General features: G+C 38.9%; 4 protein-coding genes across 4 annotated transcripts; 3 read left to right on the top strand and 1 right to left on the bottom strand.

Annotated features, from left to right (window-relative positions):
• Positions 1–230: 230 nt before the first annotated feature.
• washc3 (WASH complex subunit 3) lies at positions 231–2,929 on the bottom strand. The gene is made up of 7 exons (XM_087787335.1): positions 2,751–2,929; positions 2,404–2,502; positions 2,268–2,333; positions 2,063–2,200; positions 1,481–1,597; positions 866–930; positions 231–802 (listed from the first exon to the last, which is right to left on the bottom strand). The coding sequence occupies exons 1-7, from the start codon at positions 2,799–2,801 to the stop codon at positions 712–714; spliced, it is 627 nt and encodes a 208-aa protein (XP_087643461.1). The 5' UTR covers positions 2,802–2,929; the 3' UTR covers positions 231–711.
• A 518-nt stretch (positions 2,930–3,447) lies between these two features.
• On the top strand, positions 3,448–9,490 carry LOC148084070 (uncharacterized). The gene is made up of 9 exons (XM_087785879.1): positions 3,448–3,580; positions 4,083–4,285; positions 4,360–4,461; positions 5,780–5,875; positions 5,943–6,053; positions 6,124–6,232; positions 6,304–6,880; positions 7,522–7,580; positions 7,641–9,490. Exons 1-9 carry the CDS (start codon positions 3,574–3,576, stop codon positions 9,083–9,085), a joined length of 2,709 nt encoding a protein of 902 aa, XP_087642005.1. The 5' UTR covers positions 3,448–3,573; the 3' UTR covers positions 9,086–9,490.
• Positions 9,491–10,842: 1,352 nt separating this feature from the next.
• LOC148084069 (tetraspanin-7-like) lies at positions 10,843–11,904 on the top strand. The gene has a single exon (XM_087785878.1). It carries the CDS (start codon positions 10,843–10,845, stop codon positions 11,902–11,904), a length of 1,062 nt encoding a protein of 353 aa, XP_087642004.1.
• A 3,209-nt stretch (positions 11,905–15,113) lies between these two features.
• def6c (DEF6 guanine nucleotide exchange factor c) lies at positions 15,114–23,924 on the top strand. Its single transcript, XM_087787334.1, has 12 exons — positions 15,114–15,332; positions 15,713–15,853; positions 18,110–18,292; positions 18,491–18,721; positions 18,785–18,931; positions 20,661–20,769; positions 21,137–21,360; positions 22,543–22,650; positions 22,855–23,021; positions 23,087–23,285; positions 23,348–23,438; positions 23,571–23,924. Exons 1-12 carry the CDS (start codon positions 15,237–15,239, stop codon positions 23,777–23,779), a joined length of 1,905 nt encoding a protein of 634 aa, XP_087643460.1. The 5' UTR covers positions 15,114–15,236; the 3' UTR covers positions 23,780–23,924.
• Positions 23,925–24,135: the final 211 nt, after the last annotated feature.

Genomic DNA, 24,135 nt, shown 5'->3' with positions numbered 1-24,135 from the left:
TGCTGAAGAATAAAACGTTTTTAGACTCATTATTATTCAGTCTCTCGCTTGGACTATTTTTGCTCAACCTGCCTCTGCAATGAAAAATGTGACACAGATTGCTTTTTTTAAGATCGTCAGTTTTTGAAAATTCCAATACGTTCACAAGATTTGTTTTTATTCTCATTCCAGTGATGTGACAATGAGTTTAGATCAGGAGTTTTTAAACACAATCACACAAGGGGACAATATTTTATCAATGCAATTTTATCAATGGGTTGATCATTCTAGAAAAGCATTAGTCAGAAATGGAAAAAAAATGTGTAAGAAATACATTCCACTGGTAACTCAATTATTAAATGTTATGTTGAACTACATGAATGAATCACAAGCTGAACCTCTGGTGGTTTATTCGAAACAGAACGTTATCTAGTGGATACATAAAAAAGTTAGACTCAAAATCGCTATGATTTTAGCTTTTTTTTACCATCATCTTATCCAAACATCTCCCTGCAGATTCAACATGATACAATGTGTATATTTGTACAAACTTCATGTCATTGTCTAACTTGGGATCAAATATTGATCATCAATTATTAGCAGATTGACTTTTTGTGAACAACACAGTCAAGAAGGTGTTTTCTGATAGTAATAACTTCCAGAATATCACTTTAAACAGTTGCTGCTTCAAAGCTGAGTCACATAGGAATCCGTACAACGAAAGCAGGACCATCAGTCACTGAAGGATGATTCACTATCGGAGCTGTTGTCTCGGTCCTCGCTGCCCCTCGCTCCTGCGTCAGGCACTGGAGCATCCGGCGTGCTGCGCGACAGCAGTCAGAGAATTGATAATGTTATTGAAATTAAAGTTTTCTTTTAAACTTACTCCAGCAATTTAGGATCCAGGCCCTCCATGAGCATTTTATTCCTAATCGCCATTGCTGGGACCCCCTGTTAAAAAAAAGAAGCAAATTAAGTAAAGGGCCAAGGAGTGAAGAGCCAAAATTTGTTGGGAAAACAATAAATAAGATGAAAAATAAATGTTACCGGAATACTTCTGGTCTATATCTGTTGCTATTCTTTAAACTTCTGCCACAAACGATCTTAACATATACACTTTTTTTTTTAACGGAACAATTCCTAATTCCTCGAGGCTTAAATACAAGATGGGTGTTACAGACGAGCAGTATGGAGGTATTTGGATGTTGTTAAGTAATAATGTCAGATATGTTTAATGTCGAAGACAACTGAGCGTCATTCGCTTTATTCATATGATAATACATGTCAGTCTTTTGACTCTAAAAAGGAACAGATTTCTCTGAAAATAATCCCAACCCTTAGTCGACATGATGTTGGTAGAAATTGAGTATTGTATTTAGAGTTAATAAAATAGGTACAAATTGTCAGCCTTCACTTTCAGATATATTTTCTATGCGAATAAGTTGTACTATGACATCATGATGGCCACATAAATACAGTCAAAGCCGCACTCAAGACTCACCACTTGAACCATTTTGAAGTATCTTGCGTATCTTGGGTCCTTAGACACCGTTAGGACGTTCAAGTCTTCTGCCTCTGGTTTGGTCTGCATCACAGGTTCATGAGTGTTCTGAACCGGCTGCAACACAGAAATGTGAAGTCTTATCTTGGCCAGGACACCACACCAAATATTGATACACTGAAATATCATTTTTCAACAGCAACATATTGACTTTCATTTATACGTTCATTTTTTAGCTATAATTCATTATTTGGCTGCTTGTGTGCAGCAGTCATTACGTCCTCCATGCCAAGGGAAACCTGCGAGATCCCCTCGATGACTGAGGACAAGAGGATACAGCCAACTTCAGCATCTTTTAAAGCTGGTTTTTGGGCATATTTTAGTTTTAAAGTTTCAATAATTCAACCAAAAGAAGGAGTAACAAATAACAAGATGTCAACAAAATTCAGTGTCCCCTTAAATCATTCCGAAAAGTGTATCAAATGATACAGTATTGGAACGTCTCATGAGCTAAATCATTTTAGAATGAAATTCTTAGATAAATGCATCGTTACAGTCCTACCACTTTGTAGGTTAGTCTACCTCGGGCGGTGGAAGGGTGCCCACAGGCGGACCCTCCGTCTGGCTCTGACCAACGGGGGCAGATCCATTATTCAGTACAGCTTGGGACTTTCTCGCACCATCTACTGTAACGTCTTCCAAGCCAGGAATGGACGACAGCTGTTGAGTGAGACAATATTCAGTTCATCACATGTGCAAAAGAGGTAAGACGCTGAACAACATCTACCTTCGCCTCCAGGATACACAACGTGGTTTCGATTTGCTGGATACGAAGAGAAACGTTGGAAAGTTTCTGTTGAGGAAACAAGCATGACTGGTGAGCACAAGAGCACTCGGGTCACATGGGATGTTTGAACTCTGACCTCTTCACAAACTGTGGAGAAGTTGTTGAGGAACCGGACTGTGTGGACAATAAACTGATTCAGATACGCTACGATTCTTCGCTGTTGAATAGCAGGAACCTGAAAGAGAAAAGAGGTTTTACAGCAAAACACAGCAAACACAGCAAACAAGATCCTTACTAACAGATGACAGGATTTTAAAAAATCAACAAGAAAAATAAAAAAAACAATAAAGACACCAACCAGGCAATAATGTGAATACGAGTGATCAAAAACATGTCAATAAGTTAGAAGCGTGTGTTCACTCATTTATAAACCTTATATATTACTTAAACCGTCGTTAGTTTATCATTTCAATGCAAACGAACCTTAGTTAGATCAACACCAGAACCAACGATTGGCAGCCCGTCCTCGTCCATGTCAGAAATTACTCAAATGCCGTGTCAACGATCTCGTCATTTGATGTTTTTTTAACTCAACATAAAAACGCAGAAAATGTAATAAAATACGAGGCTGCAAGACATTTCATGTGACAAGGAAGAGAAACGCTGTAGTCACACGACGTCTCGCGAGATTTGAAATCACGGGTTGTTTTTTTTATTTCTATATTATTTATTTATTACTGTAGTCATGTTTAATCACTATGAACTTAAATTAAAACGCACACCAATGTATTTTTTAAATAAACTAATTCTATCCTACATGTAAGTAAGTCATTTTTATTTATATACCGCTTTTTGTTTATTAAAATGTATATATTCAGTTATAAACATAGAACAAAATTATATAATTACCCTTACATATTATACTCTTACAAAAATCCGATTTGCTGACAGCCTCATGTAATAATGCTTTTGTTTTTTATTTCTATATTAGAACATATTCATATATTTATCAAACGATAAAGTGCAAAACACAAGTTAATTTTTATTTTTACAATATATATACATCACTGTATCATAGTAAATTGAAAATCATTCGATATTTAGACGGGTTAGCCGTTTCTGCGCATATTTGTTCAACCACTTTTATTTTGAAAAGAAGGAAAACAAAGCGATGCATTGAAGGAACTGACGCTTGCGTCGTGTTAGCGCATGCTAGCCTCAAGACTAAAACATCCTTAAATACCTTTTTTCTCTTGCAAAAAAAGTATCATTTGTGAATCTTAACGTCCACTAGAAGAAGGGAAAAATGACTGGTGCGTATTTTAAAATGGTTTTATTCTAACTTTCAATTCCACGTCCAGGCTTGTTTATGTTAGCATGCTGTCCTGTTAGAGGAAGCTTCTAGCAGACACATAGCTCTGTAAATGGAATAAGCATTTATCTAAGATCAACAAAAGTTTATGCAAAATAAAGCGCCTTTAAAGTTGACTATTCCACATGTGGCAAGTTTATAGTTCGCATCATATTTTAGTTGCAAGTGCAAATGTTCTTCTGAGGCTTAAGTAGTGTCTGACGTGACTCTTCTCACTATCGCCGCCACGTGGGAGGAGTTAAAATATAATATATAATAATAATATAATAACTAAAATATAAAAACTTCATAATGGTCCTCCAAGAAGCAGTTTTTGCATTTTTAACAAATAAAATCCTTTCTGAGGAAGTTTCAAGTTTAGATTTCAAGTACTAAATGATTCAGTAATATACGGATTAACAGGTAGTAAACATTGTTCTTGTATTTGTTTTATTGTATTCCAGACCCTGATGTGCCTCTTTCCAGTCTGCGTCTGTTGGTGCCTCCTCTGCAGCTGCACTCCGCTGCCATGTTGCAGCTGCTGAAGCAGAAAGACGTGAAGCACTACGGAAAACTGGATGAGTTTGTGTTTCTAGTGACTGAGGCTGTGCCAGGACTGATGAGTCACAAGGACAGAGCCCAACTTATCCTGGGCCTGAGGGCCAGAGTATGTAACAGCTGCAAGAGACACTGATGGTTGTTGGTTCGCTTTAACACGGATACATCTTTTGGGTGTTTCAGGTAATTCTGGAGCTGTGCAAGGACTCCAGACAAGCTTCTATTGACTCCCAGTTGGTTCAGACACACTTGGATAGACTGCCGATTAGCTCTTCAAGCATCAGTGTAAGTATATGACACCCACCTAGAATCAACTTGTAAAACTGTAAACTAGAAAAAATTGTAATATTGTAAAATTAAAATAATAAAATGTAAACATGAATGTGTTAATAAGAAAGAATCTGGCAATACGATATCTATCACAATACCAGGGCAACGTTATGATATATTGCGATACTGTAATGTATATATACATTATTTGAGGTAATGTCCAAGTACCAGTAGACTCTGGTGATGCAGAATTTACAGACCACATGACTCTTGAAGAAGTCGTAACTGCTTTCAATTGTTTTGAAACCAAAATATTTAAAAATACCTGCAAATTTAAAAATACCTGCAAATTTAAAAACTCAAAAAGGCCAAGACACAGAAGAGTACTTAGGAGTAACAACCTGGAAGGATTTCTTTCCTCTGGTCCAGAAGTGTGTGCGCGTAAACATCAGTAGATTCTGATTCACAGACCTCAGAACCCGAGCTGGGGTGTAAGGCAGGATCAGATCACTGATGTAAGGAGGAGTCGGACCATGAATAGCTCTGAAAGTAAGAACCAGTATATTAAACTTGATCCTGAAAGAAACTGGTAGCCAGTGAAGAGATTTAAGGATCGGAGAAATGTGAGTTCTTCTACTAGAGCGGGTCAGAATTCTCACTGCAGAGTTTTGTATTAACTGCAGGCGAGACAGCTCCTTCTTGTTTAGACACGAAAATAAACTGTTACAATAGTCTAAACGAGAAGACACAAAGGCATTGGATTATAAACTCCAGATCATGTTGTGACACCATCTTCCTAAATTCGGAGATTTTTCTCAGTTGAAGGAAACGGTTTCTGTTCAGTTTTTTCGCAGTTTTGAAATAGATACTTGTATTTGTAATACAACACCCAGGTTTCTCAGGTTCAGTTTGACAAACTGGCCTAAGTCACCCAGCAATAACCAGAGTCTTAGTTTTGTCCACTTTTAGCTGCAATTTTTTATTTCACTTAGGCATTTATAGCAAGCAATTGACAAAGCTGTTCAGCCTCTGGGGCTCAATTGGATTTAATGAGCAGTACAGCTGGATGTCATCATCAAAAATGTGGTGAGAAACATCAGGAAATCTCTAAATTATTTTACCCAGGAGAATCAAGTACAGCAAAGATGATAAAGGACCCAAAACGGAACCTTGAGGGACTCCAAACAACAGATCAGCTGATTCAGACCTTAAAATAAAATAATATTTAAAATAAATTGGAAATTTAATTGCTGTTTAAATATGATATAATAAAATGTTAATTAAGTTTATCAATGTTACCTCACACGCCTAATGACCATCTTGTTTGTTCTAGGAAATGGATGCTGAGTTGAAAATAACCGAATCCACTTTCACCGCACTGGTTCAGAGTCTGATAAAAGACCCTTTGGAAAGAGCGTACTTCTTTCAGGTTTGACTAACCTTCATTTAACTGGTAAGCTCAGGGACACACTGTAAAGTTTGTGTGATGATTGCAGGAAGTATTTCCAGTACAATATGGGCCGTTATATGACGCAGCTCTTTATGAGCTTCTCAAGGAGCTTCTGTTTAAATTGGAAAAGCTGCTTCCGATTCCAGATCTCAGACAGGTACTCGCCGTCATCGATTCCATTTTCTTTTTTCATCAGTGAAAGAAAAATATATTTAATATAATGACAGACTGCTACCTGGCTTGGAAGTTCTTATCGATCAGTGGAGGAGGCGACATCTGAGGAGCTGAGCGTCCTCGTTCAACACTTCAGGGACACTGGTTTGCTCAAAGTGCCATGTAAGTAAATGATAACACAAACACTTTCTCCATATTTATGGAAGTCATTCAACATTCTCTTGCTTTCCTAGATGGTTCGTCATCAAACGGAAGCAGCTGCATCATGTCAGCTCTTTCTGTCCCTCCCTCCCAAAAAACAAACGCAAGTATAGGACTTGAGTCCATCCAGAACTATGGCAACATGATGTACCCGCTCACCGTGGTGGAGGGCGAGCAGTTCAACATCGTCACCTTGTACACAGAAGTGGAAGTGGGAGCTTCTAGAGGAGATGAAGAGAGAAGCCAGTCTTTAGCGGATATGTACGAGGAGGAAGTTGCAACTTTGATCCCAGAGAACGAGGAGACTGTTGGGGCTGAGAGCTCCAGTGAGGTTGTGGATGTGTGTAAAGCTGTGGAGTCTTTGTCCAAAGCCTTCGCTCTTACAAAGGAGACTTTTTTCAAAGAGACTACAGAACTCAACAATGAAACGGAGGATGAGACGGTCAAGGAAACTCGCAACAAAGATCAATCCTGCTCAGGTCAGGACTCAAGTGAGCTGCACTCGACCGACACACAACCTCCTGCTTCCTCAGAGAACACAGACCCACTGAGTGGACTTCTGATGAACACCACAGCTGCTAGTTCTACGGAGAGCGAGGAGTCACACATGTAAGTTACATAAGTTAGTCATAAACTATGATAATGTGTATAAAAAGTTGTTTTTACCTCTAACACAACACAGTTAAGTAAAATCAAGGTTCAATAAATTAACTTAATCTGTCAAGAATATAGTTAGTATTTGCATCATTTTTTATATTCAACCGTCTGCATTTAACAAAATAAATCAACTTTCTGAGGCTTTCTTGAATACGCTAATATTAAAATCACTCAGTTGAATGACTTTGTACCATTGAACCATTCTACAGTCCAGAAGTAATCAAAAATAAAATTATTAAAAAAACAGTTTTCAAACTGAGGTTGAAACAATTGTTCAAATACAAAAAAAAAAAATACAACCACAAAATGTAAAATCGATGTTTATTCAGTTTATCTATCTGGTAGATGCATCTACAGTCTGTCGTTAAATCTCTCTCTTTAATGTCATTCATGTGCATCTTCAAAGGCAAGTTGGTTAAAAAAACATTTGACTGTCTTGGGGAAAAAAAAAACTCCCTGATATTTGTTTCAAGTGTCAATATAACTTTAGGACAATCATATTGAGTGCGAATCAAAATGTGGGCGGAAGCAAGCACAAACACATTTTGAGGACGGATTAAACATGTCGTCACTCAATAATCCTGTATTTGCAGAAACACAAACGGAGGTGCAGAGAATTCTTCAGTCATCGTTGTCAAGACGAGTGAGAGAGGTGATGCTCACACACGTTGAAATGATGTTCGATCGGATAACTCTTGTATTTGTTGCACAGGTGAAACTACTGATGTCATCTTCACCTGCTCGGGCTGCTCTTTCCACACCTCCGATGACAATAGTCCTCCCCACTTCCACATGAAGAGCGTCCCCACCGAGGAGTACAGCAATCCCCCAGGAGAGAAGCCGACACCGTCCAGCACGGATAAAATATTCACATCCATTCAACTGGTTCCTAAAGGACTCCGGGGGGAGGACGATGAGTCCGGAGGTGAGTCCCACAGTAGACGGAAGTCCCTGACGTGTGACACGTGCGGCAGGACGTTCACCCGGACGTCGGACGTCAAGAGACACCAGCTGACCCACACGGGCGAGAGGCCCTTTTACTGTTCGCGATGTGATCGGACCTTCCAGCACTCGTGGGATCTGGCCAAGCACGAGAGGCGGCATCATAACACGGACGTCTCGTTCACGTGCCAAGTGTGTGGAAGACTTTTTCTCAACCTGCGCGCTCTCACTGTTCACCACAAGAAGGCGCACTCACAGGAGACCCGGCTCGCTCAGATCTGCTCGATCTGCAGCCGGAGCTTCTTCTGCGCCTCCGAGCTGCTGGAACACAGGAAGTCGCACGTCTCCAGCAACCAGTACGTCTGCCAGCAGTGCGGCGTAGCTTTCGACTCGCTGCTAGCTCGCTCTCAGCATCGGCAGGTGCACCACGTGAAGTCCAAGTACAAGTGCCCGCATTGCGACAAGTCGTACACGAGAAGGTCGGACGTGAAGCGGCACATGACCAGCCACACAGGCGAGCGTCCGTACAAGTGCAGCCAGTGCAACAAGAGCTTCTCGCTGCGGTTCATGCTGTTAAAGCACCTCCATGTTCACACGGGAGAGAGACCTTTCCAGTGCTCCCACTGTCCCAAAAAGTTCACCCTGATGTCAGTTCTGACCCGACACGAGAGGATGCACACCGGAGAGAAACCGTACCTCTGCTCTCAGTGTGGGAAAAGCTTTCTGACGCAGGGCGAGCTCTCCAAACATTACAGGTCACATGTGGAAGACAGACCCTACCCCTGTTCCCTGTGTGACAAAAGGTTCAAAAGCAAGAAGACCCAACAGGAGCATGTGGCCTCCCACAGTGGGGCGCGGCCGCACCCCTGCAGCTACTGCGGGAAGCGCTTCTCCAAGCCCTACGCGCTCACCAGACACAACCTCATCCACACGGGGGAGCGACCCTTCCCCTGCAGCCACTGCGACAAGACCTTCCTCACGCTGAACGAGGCTCGGCAGCACCGACGTATTCACACCGGGGAGAGACCGTACGGCTGCACCACCTGTGATCTGAAGTTCAAGAGCTCGTCGGAGCTCGCCAGACACAAACGCATCCACACGGGTTCAAAGCCAGAGAAGCTGGTGTGTGAGAAGTGCAGGCGGACGTTTCCTTCCAAAGTGAAACTGAAGAAACATATGGAGACACATGAGCAGTTTGTTGACGCAACCATGTGATCATTCAGTGAATACAAAGGCAGAAATCGCCAAAATAAAACCTCTCATTTCAAGCTTTAAACATGGTTTGTGAAAAGACTGTTGGAAATAAATTCATGTTCTCAGACTGGCTTAACTAATCTTACATTATTTGATTAGTTGTGTTGTTACATAACTCTTTAGGAAATTTATAAATACCAATAATGCTATATTCCCCATTTGTCTTTAGTTAAATTTTAAGTTTTTGGTTTAATTAAGTTACATTACAGTATTCTGTTACCATATCCATTCCCGCATTCTTGAATACAATCAAGGGCATTGTCTTTTTTATTGTCTCTTTAAGTCAAGGTCACATTTAGAGGTTCTTTTTTAATTTTATCAACCACATTTAGACTTGTTTAGGATGGTCCTCTTCTCAACTGTGTGTACAGGGGCAGGAGGCGGGGCGCTCTGCTACAGTATGCATCACATGACGAAAACACTCAAATCAATCGCCATACCCTAATTTATATATATATATATATTATATATATATATATATATATATATATATATATATCACATTTAAATATGCACTATCTAGATCATAATCGCATTGTTTTTTCTAAATGTTGTGCATTACAAAGGTTGCGACAAAATATTAACATTGATTCATTTATTATTTAAAATGACAGTAGAAATCTGTTGCTCTATAATGAGCACAGTTTGCCAATAAAAACATTTGGGGTTTAAACGTATAAATGGTGTTTTTTATTCTAAAATAAATCTTCATTCTTGTTCAACTGTTTTAGCTCAAATAAAAGCAACTAGTATCGACTCTAGAAGCAAAAAAACATCATTACTTTTCCATACATTCAGTGGATTATATGATCTAATTCAAGTCAAACGTCTTAGGTAAAGGGATTGGTTACCAATCGAAAAGCTTAAAGTTAAAACTTAAAAAAAATGTTTAAGTTAAATATTGTACCCAAATTATGTATTATTTAAACAAGTAAAAGTGAATAAACCCATTTAAGTACCACCTCATTACGCTTCAATGTTTTGGCTTAAGCGAAGACGCTGTTTCTCACCTCTCTCTTTAAAAATGTGTTGTTTTTTTTGACGCTGCACTTTAAGTGTCTCAAGGAGGCAAGTTTCCACGTAATTCAAATAAAAAAAAATCATTTCTCACACTGACCCCAGCATTTATGGGCACAGCTATAAAAAGAGGCATTTCGTTATGTTTAATTATCCTGGAGTTAATGTGGTGGGTGTGCTGAAATGCCAGCAGAACAGTATTTACAATATTTTTGAAGAACTTGCTCTTTTATTTTTAGAACTGATTTTTTTTTTATTCAAAATTAATATTTGCAAATAATTAGACAATTTAATTTAAGACATGTTTTATCATTTTCGTAAATAAAGTTCACTCAAATAATTTTCTTGTGATCATCTAGACACAGGTCTCCTCCACACCGAAAGAGGGTGTGCTTGGGTTTATTTCAAATCCGCGCCCTCTGGTCTTGACTTCAGAGCAGGACAGCAGCACCATGCGGGGCGAGGATGAGGACTAATGGTGAGCAGGACTTTGAGAGGTAAACATAAATATGGTGGATGTCTGTGGATGAAGATAACGCTTGACGCCATTTATAGAGATTTACTGTGCAGAGGTGTTTATTGGTGTGGCGGATTACTACCCAGTCATAAAGGAGTGTATGTGTGTGCTGGAGGACCAACACCGAGGAAGGAGAGATAGCTTGTGTGGAACAGAGAGAGAAGATAAACCTGGGTCCACGAGGATGAGGTCTTCACTGTCCTATGACTCCCTGTCAGCTCGACCTGCCATTCGTGACTTGGAGCGTGAGCTGCTGGCGGCGAGACGACTGTCTTCTCCGAGGGATCTCATCCAAAGGACCCCTCTTCCACGTCGAACTTCTGCTATACCTGGATACCTGCTTCCTCCGTATCAGGAGCAAGAGGGGCAGCCACAGCAACATTTCTCATCCACTGTTTTCACAGAAGCCTCCCTGGCGCCCCTGGAAGATCCGCCCGTGGGCGCGAGCCCATCTTGTTGCCGCCCAGTGGGAGTCATGCACCTCCTGCGCCTTGGTCTCCTGGCCTTCAGCTGTGTATTCTGGGCGGCAGGTTTGGCGCTCTTCACGCTGGGTGTGTGGGCTCAGATTTCCCTGGCTGACTACATGCTGCTTTCCACCAACCGTTACCCCAACGCCCCCCTGATCCTCTTGTTCACGGGCGGCGCTGTGACGGCCTGGGGTTTCCTGGGTTGCCTAGGGGTGGCTGCAAATCTTCCCGGGGTTCTCCGGGCCTATGGGTTCTTTCAGCTGGCCGCACTTGTGGCCGGACTTGCCGCAGGACTATCCGGCCTCTTCTATCGCGAGGACATCGCTGGAGGATTTCGTAGCGGGTTACAAGGAGCCGTGTCTGGCTACACGGAAGACGAGGGACGTTCCGACGCCTTAGACACCCTTCAGAGGGCGCTCAAGTGCTGCGGTGCCGAGAATTGGCGCGACTGGCTGTCCTCGGATTGGGTGGCTCAGCAGGTGTCGTTGCCACCCATGGAAAACGGCACTCTGGTGTCTCTGCCTGATAGTTGCTGCATGAGGCGCAAAGGTTGCAAGAACCGAGCCCTGACGTCCACCGACAACGATGCCGTGGTCGCAGCGGGGATCCATCCCCACGGCTGTTTTCGTAAAGTCTTCAGTCTGGTGAACGACAACGTCTTCCATATTGCGGCCGCCGTTCTGGGTCTAGCGCTAACACAGATTGGCGGCATCGCCCTGGCATGTCTGCTGGCAAACAGGTTAGCGCCCAGACAGCACGGGCGTGTGGTCGCCCATTGAGTGCTCTCGACTCCTGGATCAGTGATGCTGACCAGAGCCAGTTATGACACATTATGAGCAGGAAAAATTAAGCATGATGGATTTTCAAAGCATTTTGACATGATTGTTTGTGCAAGACTAATAAATAAATGTCATTTGCAACTGTAGATGATTGTAGAACAAAATATGATACTATGGTGCCAATGTACCTCTCTGTTTCGATTTATAGTTGTCTTTGTGTTTGTTGCTGTATTTTATGAATGACTTTTTTGTATGATGTGCATGGATGAATATTCACGCAGATTTGATAGCTGAAAAAAAAACAATATTTGTTTTTGGAAGTTGATCAAAGGCTGTTAGAAAGTTAGCTTAGCAAACAGGCGAGAAAAAAAAGGATCTTCTCAATGTTGTTGTTTGTTGTCAGATATGTTTGCTAAAGAACAAATATGTGTTTAGTGACCTTCTTTGGACCTTTTTATTGTAATTGCAGTTTTAACTAAATAATAGGCGTGGCAAAATGGTTGTCTTAGTGCTCAGTTCTGTTTTTCTGTTGTTTATTTTGTGTTATCTCATTTCATTCTTTTATTCTTCACAGCCAACACAAAAAAAACATTCCTACAGTATGTTGTGTTTACAACACTGGCAATAAAAGTTTCTGATTCTGATAATGCATTGAATTCCTTCTAGCATATAGCATGTTAGCTTAGCAGAAAAAAAGATCACTGCTAACAGTGAAAGTAAAGAAATGATTATGGTTCCACTTGTTTTTGACTGTTGAATTGGTGTATATGTATATGTATTAATGAAGCCTAAACTACATGAATGCTGTTGGCATGAATGAAGAAAGTTTGAAAAAAAAATGGTGCTTCTAATATAATAAAACAAACTAAAAGCTGTCATATAATGAATGCATTATAATAAAATGTTAATAATAATTATGTTGGTTCTCTCTTTTATACTAAATATGCTTGCCACATAATATAAATAAAACTATAAAAGCAGATTATTTGTTCTCTGTGTTTGAAGCAACATCTACATGTGTGTATTCATGATAGCAAAGTCATAAAGGTCTACTTTGGTGGTGTCGCAACAACAATTATAAATAACAAACATTTTTAATAATGTTGTACTGTTTTGTGTCTGTCATAAGGAATTGAAAAATAATTGACAATAAATGCCTTAAAATGTAATTCACTTTTGATTGAATTGAGTTACAATAATTATAATAAAATCATATTTCCTGTTTTGTACCATTTGATTTTTGTGGGTGAACTATTTCCGAGTATTTTACATGTGATTTATGTGTCATAACTTCGATTCATTTAACTGATGCCATTGTAATAGTTATTGTTTTTGGTTTCCTTTTTTCTCCCTTTAATTCTCCCTACTTTACGCTCTGAACATTCCTCTTAAAAACATGCATTACACTATACAATTTTACACTGTATTTTTCTCATTTTGATTTGCATAGAAAATAGAGCATTTTACCATCATAAAGGAGTTCAGGATATTTGGGGTTCAGTATTTTAAGCCTGTATGGCATTAACAAGCTTGAAATAATAAGGCATCAAATAATGAAACCAGAATAGGCTGAAAACAATTATTAACATTTATTGTTCACAATGGATTTAAACACTATTTTTTGAAGAAGAAGAAGATCCTGTGTGGAAAGAAATTCTACAACCACGGTGTTGAATCGTCCATCCCTGCAGACGTTGACAATCGTAATTGTAAATTATGGTTCACTGAATGATACCTCACTTCGACCCCTCTAGATAATAGCTTTTGGATCTGCCCTTGAGGAGAGAGAATAGAAGCACTGGCGAGTGTCACGATTCACAGCAGGCTGTCCGCCATTGATCTGTTGACGTACAGAGACAAATTATCTATTATATCACATGTTTTAATTTTGGGAAAACACTAAACATTCTATTTTATTACAGCAATACACTGTATACATCTGGGTTATCTCTGGCTTCAAAACAATGACTATATAGTTGGCATGACCTATAATTATTGTATTGATTAACCTACATTAACAACGCTTACAAATGAGTTTTGTCTGATTGTATTGTCCTTGTTTAACCTACTTGTCGCCAGCTTGACGCATTCACACCAGCAGAGTCGTCATCTCATGGAAAAGAATGAGCCCAAATCATAGAAACTCTCAAAGGTATTTACGACTGGTCGTCTATGAAAACATACCAAAGTTGGACACTGGGGATACAACTGCCCGCCTGAACATGTGTTAACCAGAAGGTCCCACGATTTTAGCAGATGTTTGGTGAGTGCAAGACACTTCATAAGTCTGACTGGTGATAAGTCAAAGGGTAAAAAAATGAAATGTAATCTGAGAAAAACAATGTTTTCATGAAGGTTGTGTCAGTTAGGGTGAAACAGTGGATGTGATTAGAACAGCAATAGAATGACGTCTTTATTTTGGGACCTCCCTAAGGATTTGTGGGTCTAGGATGGTTAATAATGTGGCAGTATTTTAGTATACTGCAAAGGTGACAATAAATTGCTTAAAGGTATTTATATTTTAAAACTAGACTGACGCCTGATGACTTTACTTTTGAAATTCTCATATTTATTTATATCACAATCCTTACTGACCATTTTTATTCTCTTATCGACTTTTTTTATGGATCTATGTACGTCTGTGATAAGATAAGATTTGTACATCAGTCTAGATGTTGCAGGAATGTTTTCAGTGATAGGCGCTTTTAAAGGAGACTTGAAAAACAGGCTGTACAAGTGTATGAAGGGTATTTTTTAAACAATTATTTAAGGGTAGAATTGGAAGTGCGACAAAACTAACCTAAAACAAACACTAAAATGAAGTGTGAGTGAAGTGTTATATTCCGAAAAGCATACATCTACTGTTCAGTCCAATAACTTTACTATCAAGGTTGGGAGAGAAAGATACATTATTTGGTATTACATTAGTGTTTTCATAAAAACTAAATATGTGTTATTTAAAAGTAAAAATAGATTAGGTCTGAAAGAAAAAATGTCTCCAGGCTACTTCTTCTTTGGGTGTGTTACCAGAGGAGCCTCTGGAATCTCATAACAATTAAATAAAAAGAGAACTGCTGGATGCCTCCAGAGATAAACATCAGATGTTTTTAATAAAATATGTCAAAGTAAAAGGGAAACATAAACTTGTTCGTCTCTTGATCGCCTCTCTCCGCCTCTCGAGGTCTTCCTGACATCTGGTTTCTGCTGCTGTTTTACACTTTGCTCAGCAGAGTCTCTGCCCTGAGCGTGTGTTTGGCAACAGCAGCGCCACTGAGCCGCTCCTGGCCGCGCGTGGACATGTAGCTGCGCCCGCCCGCGAGTCTCACGCAGAAATGGACTTAAAATCCGAGCTCCTGAAGTCCATATGGTACGCGTTCACCTCTCTGGACGTGGAGAAGTGTGGCAAAGTGTCCAAATCGCAGCTTAAGGTAAGTTTGAAAGTTTGTTAAATACGCGTCTAGTTGTTGGGAATCTCGGGAGGAAGACCTTCGTACCAGAAGTTCAACAAGAACTGAGGGATTGTTTGAGGGATTTACTAGAGAATTAAATCAAAAATAAAAGTATATATGAGAGCAACAGATCTGTTTCTTACCCAGTCGCGACATGTCGCCACAGTCCACGCGGCACAAGAATCCAAGGAAATAGCAGAAAGCTGCCCTGACACGCTTTTGTGTGCGTGTGTGCGTTCTCCTGTGCGCGTGCGTGTGTCTGACTCAGACACTGACTGTGTGCGGACGGTTGCACATTGACCATGACTCCATAGTCGTTTCACCTTTCTGTCGACGGGTGTTTCTCTGTGTTGCTCCAGGTACTGTCTCATAACCTGTACACGGTTCTCAACATCCCTCATGACCCGGTGGCCCTGGAGGAACACTTCCAGGACGATGACGACGGACCCGTCTCCAATAATGGCTACATGCCCTACCTCAACAAATACATACTGGACAAGGTATCTTGTTGTATAATGACGCCTTTATAGCTCAGAGATATACCACAACACAGTGTACTATAGTATAGTATAGTATTGTATAGTATAGTATAACATAGAATCGTATATTACAGTTTAGTGTAGTGTAGTGAAGTGTTGTGTCGTGTAGTGTATTAAAGTATAGTATAGTATAGTATACTGTAGTATATTAAAGTTTAGTTTAGTGTACTGTAGTATAGTATATTACAGTGTAGTGTAGTGTAGTATATTACAGTGTAGTGTAGTGTAGTATAGTATATTACAGTGTAGTGTAGTATATTACAGTGTAGTGAAGTGTAGTGTAGTGTAGTATATTACAGTGTAGTGTAGTATATTACAGTGTAGTTAAGTGTAGTGTAGTGTAGTATAGTACAGTGTAGTGTAGTATAGTATATTACAGTGTCGTGTAGTGTAGTATATTACAGCTTAGTGAAGTGTAGTGTAGTGTAGTATATTACAGCTTAGTGAAGTGTAGTGTAGTGTAGTATATTACAGTGTATTTTAGTGTAGTATAATACAGTGTAGTGTAGTGTAGTATAGTATATTACAGTGCAGTGTAGTATATTACAGTGTAGTGAAGTGTAGTGTAGTGTAGTATATTACAGTGTAGTGTAGTATAGTATATTACAGTGTAGTGTAGTGTAGTGTACCATAGTATATAACAGTGTAGTGTAGTGTAGTATATTACAGTGTAGTGTAGTGTAGTATAGTATATTACAGTGTAGTGTAGTATATTACAGTGTAGTGAAGTGTAGGGTAGTGTAGTATATTACAGTGTAGTGTAGTATATTACAGTGTAGTTAAGTGTAGTGTAGTGTAGTATAGTACAGTGTAGTGTAGTATAGTATATTACAGTGTCGTGTAGTGTAGTATATTACAGCTTAGTGAAGTGTAGTGTAGTGTAGTATATTACAGCTTAGTGAAGTGTAGTGTAGTGTAGTATATTACAGTGTATTTTAGTGTAGTATAATACAGTGTAGTGTAGTGTAGTATAGTATATTACAGTGCAGTGTAGTATATTACAGTGTAGTGAAGTGTAGTGTAGTGTAGTATATTACAGTGTAGTGTAGTATAGTATATTACAGTGTAGTGTAGTGTAGTGTACCATAGTATATAACAGTGTAGTGTAGTGTAGTAAAGTATATTACAGTGTAGTGTAGTATAGTATATTACAGTCTAGTGTAGTGTAGTGTAGTATATTAAAGTGTACTGTTGTATACTTAGAAATTAAAATATTATATAGTAGCAACCAAATAGAGCATGGACAAGAATAATACAGCCTTGTTGAATTGAAGTATAGCACGGTATAGTATAGCATAACACAGGGTGGTTCACAATGTTACTTTAACTCAAAGACAATGTTTTATATTCAACATTTAGCTATATAGTTGTAATTAAATTTAGCACATACATATACAGTATAGCACCCCATAGTTGTACAATTGTATAGCATAGTTTAATATAGTGTAGTATATAAATTATAATAAACTATACTCTATTATACTATATGATATATTGTATTGTATCTTATTGTATGTTACCTGATGGTATCATATATTATCGTATTGCATAGCATAGCATACTATAGTTCAATGTTGTGTAGTATATAAACTATAGTATACTACACTTTAGTATACTATACGATATATATACATATTGTATCGTATCATATGGAAGAATGCACACACACCAGTCTGTATAATTGATCACTATACTGGGCACACAGTCTTTGAAACCAAATACGACCCAGCAACTCAATTCTAATTTAGAGTGCATCAAAAACCAGCTCACCAAGCTTTGTTGAGAGTGAATATTTTATTTTTCACAACTGATCTTGAAACTTGAATTAAATTTTAAAAAGCAGATGTTTCTTAACTGCTATGAGGTGGAGTCCGTGTTATAAGTACATAAATTAAATTAGTATTCAAGAATTAAAACAGTTCTTCATATGAGTTCCTGTTAAAAGGAAGGCCAGTTACAGACAGATACATGTTTTTTTTGCCTGCTACTTGGGCTTGGCCTATTTTTAAACTGGAATTATTTGCCCAAAGTCCATTTTGTGACTGGGATTTCACAACTTTATATCCGTGTGGATCAAAGTTCACATTGAAAGTCTGCTTACAGCAAAACACAAATTAACCTCTATGATGTAGCATCATAACTTATAAGGTTGTTATGTCTTGTACCTTATTTTTTTTATGTCTTCATAGCTTTTAATCTATGTTTTGTGATCATCAGGTTAAACAAGGGATGTTTGACAAGGAGAAATTTGACGACTTGTGCTGGATGATGACCATGAAGAAGAACTTCAAGAGGGGTCCTGACGGGGGCATTCTAGCAGAGAGAGACTCTTTCAAACTCTTTTGTCTGTTCAACCTGCTGTCTGAGGACCGCTACCCTCTGGTGATGATTCCAGAGGAGGTGAGTGGAAATGGTTCCAAGCAACTGCAATTTATTGGCAGTAGATTGAGTCTCATCCAGTTATTCTTACATTTCTCAAAAAAAATGCAAGTCACACAGTTAATGGGTCTCTTCCTTCCTGCATTCCTAAAGTCCTCGCCTTTATTTCGTCACCAAAATAACTCAGTGGCTCTCACTGATGTTTTCTACATGCATTAGGTTGAGTATCTTCTGAAAAAGATCTCGTCAGCGATGAGTCAGGAGTGGGATGGAAGTCTTCTGGAGGACTTCATATCGCAGGATGTTTCAGCGCAAGAAGATGGTTTGACCGTGTGGAGATTCCTGCAGCTCATGGATGAGGGTCGCCTTCTGAAGGTCACCAGCTCCGAGGCCTTCAGCCTGGCCCTGAATGAGGTCTTCCTGGAGATGTACCACAATGTCCTGAAGAGGGTACGACGACTTTACTACCATTTTCCTTCAATCTGTGTCTGACTGGTTTCTTTTGTGCATCAGGGCTACATGTGGAAGAAGGGACACGTGCGCAGGAACTGGACCGAGCGCTGGTTCGTGCTGAAGACGTCCACCATGGCGTACTACGTTAGCGAGGATCTGAAAGACAAGCGTGGGGAGATCCTGCTGGACAAGACCTGCGTCATTGAGGTCGGTGTGAAAACACTGTTCATAAGGGTATTTATATCCATCTATGGAAAGCTATTGATTATGCACACAAGGTAAAACTTGGAGATTACAAAAGTGTCCACAAAACTGATTCCTTTTATGATAAAACTCACAGTGTGAATCTAAGTACCCGTGAGATATTAGCCCTTCAGTCTTCAAACATTTTAATTTAATGTATTTTAGAGCATACTTTTGCATAATGTAGAATTGAATAATAAAGCTTATTATTGTCAAATTGGAAACCATTTCTAATTTTTTGTATAGACATATAGTGGTAAAAATTAATTAATCTTCTCTACCAAAAATATAACATTTGGCTCAGCTTCAAAGGATAATATTCATATATTTTCTTCTTGTAATAGGATGATATTTTTACTTTGCTTACTAAATGAGAATGTCTGAAAAAAAATCTTAATTATCTCATATTATCTCATATTATTTAATTTAAAAAATGTTACCTGTTTAGTAGAATTACCCAAAGGAAACGTTCTCTACTTGTACTACCTCCAGTCCGTTGAAGTCACAGAAATCAACATTTATATTTAAATGAAATTAACTTCAGGTCAAAAGATTAACCTTCACTAACTGGATCATCTTCTAGTCATGCAGGATCCAAATAACCTGTTGTGCACTGTTACTTATTTGATTCATTACACAAGTCTTTTCCTTATCTTAAGCCAAATTGAATGTTTTACTGCTACAAGAAAGTGACTTCATCACTTCTGCGATTTAAATTCTCCGTCCGAGATCATGCTGGTAAACTAATAAACAAAACCTCTGAAGTTAGATTCGCCAATATTTAATACAGACTCTTTATCAAAAAAAGGTTTTGGATTGTTCACTTACAATATAAAGAAGTAATTGTAATGAATGATAATAACTTATTTTTAAGTAAGTAAGTAAGTAAGTAATATTTATTTATATAGCGCTTTTCGAGACCAGGGTCCCAAAGCGCTTAAACAATCAAAACAATACTCAAAAAAGTACATACTTTAAAGATCAAGATAATACTGAGAACAACACAGGAGTTCGAGAAATTCAAGGAAAAGCCTGAACAAATAGAAACGTCTTAAGATGTTTCTTAAAAGAGTCAGTAGATCCATCAAGCGCAAAGAGAGAGGAAGATTGTTCCAAAGCTTAGGAGCAACAGCCTGAAAAGATTTCTCTCCTCTGGTCCTGAGCCGTGTGTGTGGAACCATAAGTAGATTCTGATCCACAGACCTCAGAGCCCGAGCTGGGGTGTAAGGCTGGATCAGATCAGTGATGTAAGGAGGAGCCTGACCATGAATAGATCTGAAAGTAAGAACCAGAATTTTAAAGTTGATCCTGAAAGAAACTGGAAGCCAGTGAAGAGTTTTAAGGACCGGAGAAATGTGAGTTCTTCTACTAGAGCGGGTCAGAATTCTCGCTGCAGAGTTCTGAATCAACTGCAGACGAGACAGCTCCTTCTTGTTAAGACATGAAAACAAACTGTTACAATAGTCAAGACGAGAAGAAACAAACGCATGGATTACAAGCTCCAGATCATGTTCCGACAACATTTTCCTAAGTTTAGAGATTTTTCTCAGTTGAAGGAAACAGTTTCTGGTCAGTTTTCTGCAATGTCGAACACATTTAAGAGAGAGGACAAAATAAAGGAAAAGTAGAAAAAGCAAAATGACAATAAAAGTCTTTAAAAATCCAATATATAATCTGTCCTCTGGTTTTTCAGACAATTCCTGACAGAGAAGGGAAGCGTTGCCTCTTCTGTGTGAAGACTCACAATAAAACCTATGAGATGAGCGCATCTGACATGAGGCAGAAGGTCGAGTGGACTCAAGGTTTGTTGGTTCAAAATGTTGCTGGCATTAGATTTTTGATAATGGCTTTGACCAGTGATACTATTTCTCTTTATTACTAGGAGGGCCTCTTAAATTAAAACTAATAATGCAATTATGTTTATTTAAGTTCGATACATCGCTTAATATTGATAAATCAAATAACTGAAAATTTGAATGAATTAATATGTACTGGGATTTATTATTATACGATTTTGTGCATTGTTTAATAACTACAAATGTGTATATAGCCCGAGAAAAAAATTGGTCCTGGTTTTTCGTTACTTCTTTATAACATCTTTTGTTTCAGTGTTAAAAAGGTTTTGGTGCATACCTAAGAAATACCCATCATACTTTTCCCCAACTGCAGCTGTCCAGACGGCCCTTCGTCTGCAGAGGGAGGGCAAGCTTTCCCTGCACCAAGAACTGAAACTGAAGCGTCGCATGCAGCGGGAACACGGTCAGCGAGAGCGCAGCCGCAGTTCACGCAGCAGCTGCAGCAGCAGGAGCAGCCGCAGCAGCCAATCAGAGGACTCGGCTACTCAGGAGATGGAAAGGGACAGGCCGGATTTAGAGATAGAAAGTATCATTCAGGTATGTCCATATATCAGGGCATCAATAATTCATTTGGGGCAAACAAATTGGCTCCTGCAAAAGAGAAAACTCCCACTTTGAATTTGAAAAAATGATCCAAGCCACCTTTGTTAAGACAAATATAACATAATATAATAAAACAATAGGACGGACATATTATTTTCAAAATAACTATCAATATTATAGTTTTTATAGTTGTTAAGTTGGACCTGATTACTTCATTCTCACTACTCTATTGTATGAATTATAATTTATTGTTTTAAGATTCAATCATTTTGTGTGAGGAAGATTAAAAAATATAACTTCGTTTTTTAATTGTAGATTTAATGAATTTAGGTTGTAATATTTCACCTCAGATTTCCAGTTACAAGCAGTTGACTAGCCCAGCTAACAAGAATACTATTCCGTTTCAAATGTCCTTCATGTAAATCCCCCATTAAGTAATCTTTATGGTTTCACAGTCTTTTATGTGTGATGGGGTCGCAAAGTAATGTGTAACTGACATGATCTAAATACAAAAAATAACATATAAATAATTTCAAATTGTGTGGGCTTCTTCAGAACTTGGCTCCTGTAATTTGAGTCAGTGTCTTTGTAATGGATGAAACCTATAAGTGTAGGTTGGTGTGTAAAACTGCATATATAATATATATTAGAGCATCATTTTAACGATGAATTTAATTTAATTTCTGTGAAAGATAGAGAATTCTGCACAAACAGGTGATAGTTCTACATGGGCAGGACATGTATCTATCTATCTGTCTGTCTGTCTGTCTGTCTGTCTGTCTGTCTGTCTGTCTGTCTGTCTGTCTGTCTGTCTGTCTGTCTGTCTGTCTGTCTGTCTGTCTGTCTGTCTGTCTGTCTGTCTGTCTGTCTATCTATCTATCTATCTATCTATCTATCTATCTATCTATCTATCTATTTATCTATCTATATATCTATCTATCTATATATCTATATATCTATCTATAGGATCTATCAATAGAAGCAAACGCCAAACTTAAGAAAATAAAAAATAAAGATAAAACAACATTTGTTTAGGTTACACAAACTTTTGCACCCCTCTTTAAGTGAAAGATTAGGAATAAACATGGGGTATGATTGCTCTATGATCCATGACAATGGGAAAACCAGAGCCATTGGAGGATGTTTTCTGCTAACACAGTCACACTTGTCTTCCAGCATGCTCGTGAACTGGAAAACCGTCGGCGTGAGGCAGAAGAAAAGGAAAGAAGGCGGCAGAAGGAGGTGCAGAAGGAACTGGAGAGACAACTGAAAGAAGCAAACATGGTATCATACAAATTGATGGCTTCTTAATAACATGATAAAATGTAACCTTTTTTTTACTGTAAATAATAGTTTGTCTATGTAGTTCTGTGTCTTAAATGATTGGCGGAAGCAGCTGTGATTAAATTGAATGTGATAAAGTGAGTATATATGTGCGCACGAACCAGAGATATGTGTTACATCCAGTTCTTGTGTGTGTCGGAGCAGATGAGAGACAGCATGCAGGCAGAGATGCAGGAGAAAACCAAAGAAGCGGAGCAGCACAAGAAGAGGATCCACGAGTTGGAAATGACACAACGCCAACTGGAGACTGCACTCAACATGGAGATACAGGCTCGAACAGAGGAGGAGAGGGCCAGGCAGGAGCTGCAGAGGTAGCACACACACACTCCCCTAAACACCTGACACACACCAATATAAACTCTTTGTAATCTCACAGGTTGCTGCAAGCTGAGGAGGAGAAGCAGCAGCAGTTTCAGCTCTTGCAGGAGCAGCAGAGAACACTACAGAAACTCAGTCCCGTCATGGAAGCTTCTGACAGTTGTTTTGACGATGACCCTCCATCTGCACTCACCTCCGCCTCGCAAGAACTCCATGATCTGCAGGAATCACGCCAAAAGAGCCACCAGCATCTTGAGGTACGATGTATACGTCAGCTGTTGTTGTGTTTAAGTAACTAAAACAATGCTACTTATTACAGGAGGTTCAGGAGAAGCTGAGGTATGCGAGTCAACACGTCAGACACTGGAATGTTCAGCTGAACCGCCTCATGACTCCCATCTGTCCTGGAGGTAAAGCACAGATTGTATTTTATGTAATGGGTCAAAATGTTATGTTTTTGCTGAAAGGTCTTAGCAACAATTTCTGTCTGCCGATTTACCTTTAAAGAAAATATAACTTTTGTCCTTTCCTTTTTTTGTTAGATCGCTTGGAGCACAGAATGTCAACAAAACAAACGTGCCCCAAAACAGAAGGGGCGCTGGCCAGCAACGAGTTTATCACTAAATTAAAGATAAGAACTGAAACCAACGTTATACCAGAGGACAGCGAAACCCTGGACGAACAGATCGACAGCATGAAATTGACCGATGTTTCACCGGGAAATTCAAACGGACAAGTATGCAACAATTAACACAACTATGTTCCATATTGTGTTCATATCAGGAGACACAATGAGGATATGAGACACAATATGAGGATTAAGAGATTTCACTGTGAGAGACTAAGATTCTAACATTTTGTATAATAAACTATGTTGTACACAAATTATCAAGAAACGTGTATTAGCAATTTCTGCAAACAAATAACACAGGAACGTTGTGGTGATGGCGGTATGTAGGTAACAATGAAATAAATATAATTAATAATTAGATAAATAAAATAAAATAAAAAGATAAATAACAGATATAACATTAAAGTGGAATATAAAAAGAAACACGTTAAATTAAATAATATCGATGATTCAGACAGCAGTCAAGTAAAACGAGA

This window comes from Callionymus lyra, chromosome 3 (genome assembly GCF_982586985.1).
Source record: "Callionymus lyra chromosome 3, fCalLyr1.hap1.1, whole genome shotgun sequence".
In the NCBI taxonomy this organism is placed as follows: domain Eukaryota; kingdom Metazoa; phylum Chordata; class Actinopteri; order Syngnathiformes; family Callionymidae; genus Callionymus; species Callionymus lyra.
This window is presented reverse-complemented; position numbering and strand designations above follow the sequence as displayed.

Coding starts and splice junctions, on each gene's coding strand:
- def6c (XM_087787334.1), top strand. CDS start 15,237: ATGGACTTAAAATCCGAGCTCCTGAAGTCCATATGGTACGCGTTCACC. Junction 18,293..18,490: donor TGGTGATGATTCCAGAGGAG/GTGAGTGGAAAT, acceptor TACATGCATTAG/GTTGAGTATCTTCTGAAAAA. Junction 18,932..20,660: donor ACAAGACCTGCGTCATTGAG/GTCGGTGTGAAA, acceptor CTGGTTTTTCAG/ACAATTCCTGACAGAGAAGG.
- LOC148084069 (XM_087785878.1), top strand. CDS start 10,843: ATGAGGTCTTCACTGTCCTATGACTCCCTGTCAGCTCGACCTGCCATT.
- LOC148084070 (XM_087785879.1), top strand. Junction 6,054..6,123: donor CGATTCCAGATCTCAGACAG/GTACTCGCCGTC, acceptor ATATAATGACAG/ACTGCTACCTGGCTTGGAAG. Junction 7,581..7,640: donor TGTCAAGACGAGTGAGAGAG/GTGATGCTCACA, acceptor TTTGTTGCACAG/GTGAAACTACTGATGTCATC.
- washc3 (XM_087787335.1), bottom strand. CDS start 2,801: ATGGACGAGGACGGGCTGCCAATCGTTGGTTCTGGTGTTGATCTAACT. Junction 2,503..2,750: donor CTGGTGTTGATCTAACTAAG/GTTCGTTTGCAT, acceptor TTTCTCTTTCAG/GTTCCTGCTATTCAACAGCG. Junction 2,334..2,403: donor TCTCCACAGTTTGTGAAGAG/GTCAGAGTTCAA, acceptor TTTCCTCAACAG/AAACTTTCCAACGTTTCTCT.